General features: G+C 39.4%; 1 protein-coding gene across 5 annotated transcripts in view; it reads right to left on the reverse strand.

Annotated features, from left to right (window-relative positions):
* Nucleotides 1-710: 710 nt before the first annotated feature.
* Nucleotides 711-3,162, reverse strand: part of LOC107739477 (peripherin-2-like) — a 6,528-nt gene continuing 4,076 nt past the window's right edge. Inside the window, exons 3-5 of one of the 5 annotated variants that reach the window (XM_016551603.1) lie at nt 2,971-3,125; nt 1,425-2,226; nt 711-845 (exon numbers count right to left, since the gene is read on the reverse strand). In XM_016551603.1, the coding sequence (XP_016407089.1) occupies nt 2,026-2,226; nt 2,971-3,125 (356 nt within the window). In that variant the 3' untranslated portion in view covers nt 711-845; nt 1,425-2,025. The other 4 variants (XM_016551600.1, XM_016551602.1, XM_016551605.1 and 1 more) reach the window with 4 other exon arrangements.

Below are 3,162 nucleotides of genomic sequence, written 5' to 3' on the forward strand. Positions count from 1 at the left end.
ATGTTTCTAAATAATACATATTCCCTTATACATATTTATACATGCTAACTAAAATATTAATGTTGAAAAACATTTGTGTTAATGTTGTTTTTTTGTCCAAAGGTATTCTGAGGATGGGTATTCAGCTGTTCTGAGCAGGACAAAAGCCTCATTTAGAGAAATCCATTTCCTTCTCTTCATCCAATCAGGTAAAGCTGTGTCCCGCTGGGCCTCTGCTGTCCAAACATTACCTTTACCCCACTTTCACCCCTCATATGTAAGTCTTTTAAATAGTCTTTTAAGTCTTTTAAACACCAAAGTAAATACCAGTAAAACAGAAACAAAGAGTCACATCTGTTCAGGGCAAGGTGTGTGTTAGGAACCGTGAGTACGCACATATATACAGTATATTGTGAAAAATAACTGATGAACACTGAATCTAATTAAACATCTTTATCTCACAAATGGAGTTTCCTACATGATCCGCTCAATCCACAAAAACTGACATAGGTCAAATATACAGAAAGAGTTGCCTGTGAAAATTAAGAATTCACACAAATGATATGAAAAAGAAAAAGAATACAACTGATTGGGTTGTCTGACTTAGATTAACAAATCACACACAACTGACTAAAATCTTTTACAAGTTAATTGTCCCACAACTGTATGCCCTACAGAGCACTGAAGTTGAAGCACAAAGCCTGTTTGTTAGGCAGATATTTAACCCGAGAACTACACACATTAATGATGAATGATGAATGATGAATAATGAATATTCTGTTGTTACAGAATAGTTTCCCCATTGTTACAGAGTTCTGCTCTCCAGTAGATCACCATCAACATGCTTTTGAAGATCGTCAGACAACCTAAGGCCTGTTAAAGGAAGCGTGTTGTCTGACTTAGATTAACAAATCACACACAACTGACTAAAATCTTTTACAAGTTAATTGTCCCACAACTGTATGCCCTACAGAGCACTGAAGTTGAAGCACAAAGCCTGTTTGTTAGGCAGATATTTAACCCGAGAACTACACACATTAATGGTGAACATGTTGAGTACAATATTCTGTTGTTACAGAATAGTTTCCCCATTGTTACAGAGTTCTGCTCTCCAGTAGATCACCATCAACATGCTTTTGAATATCGTCAGACAACCTAAGGCTTGTTAAAGGCAGCGTTGTGTAAAAAAGCAAGGTGTGCCACTGTTTCCATCCCTTTAAGGTCTGGGAGCTGACTGAACGTTTACAAAAACACATTTTCCTCAGCTGCCGGTTAAAAGCTGCTGTGTGACCCCTTCAAGAAAAGTGATCTCTTACTGAAAAGTGATTTAATAGCGCCTGATGGCTTTATGGTGAAATGTGTTATTGTTGTGTGAGGCTGTCGGGTTAAACATCCGCTTAACCAATGAACTGGAAATATAAGGATCAAACTTTATACTGCACAACCTAAGGCCTGTTAAAGGCAGCGTTGTGTAAAAAAGCAAGGTGTGCCACTGTTTCCATCCCTTTAAGGTCTGGGAGCTGACTGAACGTTTACAAAAACACATTTTCCTCAGCTGCCGGTTAAAAGCTGCTGTGTGACCCCTTCAAGAAAAGTGATCTCTTACTGAAAAGTGATTTAATAGCGCCTGATGGCTTTATGGTGAAATGTGTTATTGTTGTGTGAGGCTGTCGGGTTAAACATCCGCTTAACCAATGAACTGGAAATATAAGGATCAAACTTTATACTGCTACAGACGGACATGGACAGTGATGCTTATTTGGTCGGAATATCAGATATGGTTAGATGATAATATCAGAACATTTACAGATATATTTCATTCTTAAAATATAAAAAAATAAACTTACATTTTATTTGTATTTACATTGTAGTGTGTACATTCACATCAATTGGAATCTCATTATGTAGTACAAATGTAGGTGTACTGATCCCATATGTATGCATATAAGAGAGAACATTTTAATCAACCTTTCATGCATTCCTTCTCCCAAAGGTGGGAGTGGCCACAGACATGATGGGGTGGGAGGGGGCATGACTCTCTCAGCTTTATGTGGGAGCCGCTTCTGCATCTCCCTCCTGTACCTGGTTGCCTTTAAACAGCGACGTGATCTTCGTCATGATGTCAGAAAGTGTCTCCTTCACACTCGTTTCCAGCAGCCATCCCTCACTTTCGCTCTCAGGATTCTCTGGGTCTGCCAGGGTTTCCAGTGAGGTGCTCAGGTACTGCAAACCAACAGTCACGACAGCCTGTGGCAAACAATTCAGATGATCTTATATTCATTTCACAGTAGAACTAAACAAGCTTCACAAATATATGTTTCTATTTGGAAGTGATTACGTCTTTGGAATATATATATGCCGACAAGAGGGTTTTCTTAGGTTAATGAATGTCTAGAAATTCCACACATGCTCAATACAGCATCATTGTTGTGTGCTTCTGATGTTTTGACCCACATGAGTTCCAGGAAATATCCAGTTTGGCAACAAGATCTTAGGATTTACACCTTCGGTTCAAGCTAAGGATAAACCTCTTGGACCACCTTTTTTTTTGCACATTAGGTGTTGTGTCACATTATGCAATCAATAACAGATTGAAGGTTTGCTGTGCCCATCTACTAAACTGTGTATGCATGAATATAGAGTTTCAGTGTTTTTGAAGGTAGTAGTAGTAATGTAGACAAGTTCTGTTAAAGGAAAATGTGAATATGCCAAGTTCTTGTTATTTGTCAACTTCTCATTTGCTTGTCACCTATATCTTGTCATGCCATCAACACAAAGTGTTAATCAAATCAATTAAGCAGATAATTAATCTGATGCTTTCAGACCTATTTATATTACTCTTTACGCACCAACTGACCTAATAATCTAGCGGCTCACTTTATAATCTAGCAGCACACTCGTTACCCACCAAGAGTGTAATCTAGTGACAAAGTCAAATGCCGTGAGGTAGCTGTGTTCAACTTTGGATTCCATTCCCTCTCACCCACCCACCTGCATAATAATGAACAGCAGCACAAAAGCACCAATACTGTTCATCATGCCCCCATAGTAGGACACCAGGGCCTCACGGCAGCCCCTGGTCCAGATGTTTAGGTCCTCAGTGTGGTGGTCGTAGCTGTAGTGAGCGGAGTTGTTGGTCAGGTGATGTCGGATACAAGGGCGAGAAGAGCCAGGGTTGCAACA

Source organism: Sinocyclocheilus rhinocerous, unplaced genomic scaffold (genome assembly GCF_001515625.1).
Source record: "Sinocyclocheilus rhinocerous isolate Xijiao unplaced genomic scaffold, SAMN03320098_v1.1 scaffold345, whole genome shotgun sequence".
Lineage (NCBI taxonomy): Eukaryota > Metazoa > Chordata > Actinopteri > Cypriniformes > Cyprinidae > Sinocyclocheilus > Sinocyclocheilus rhinocerous.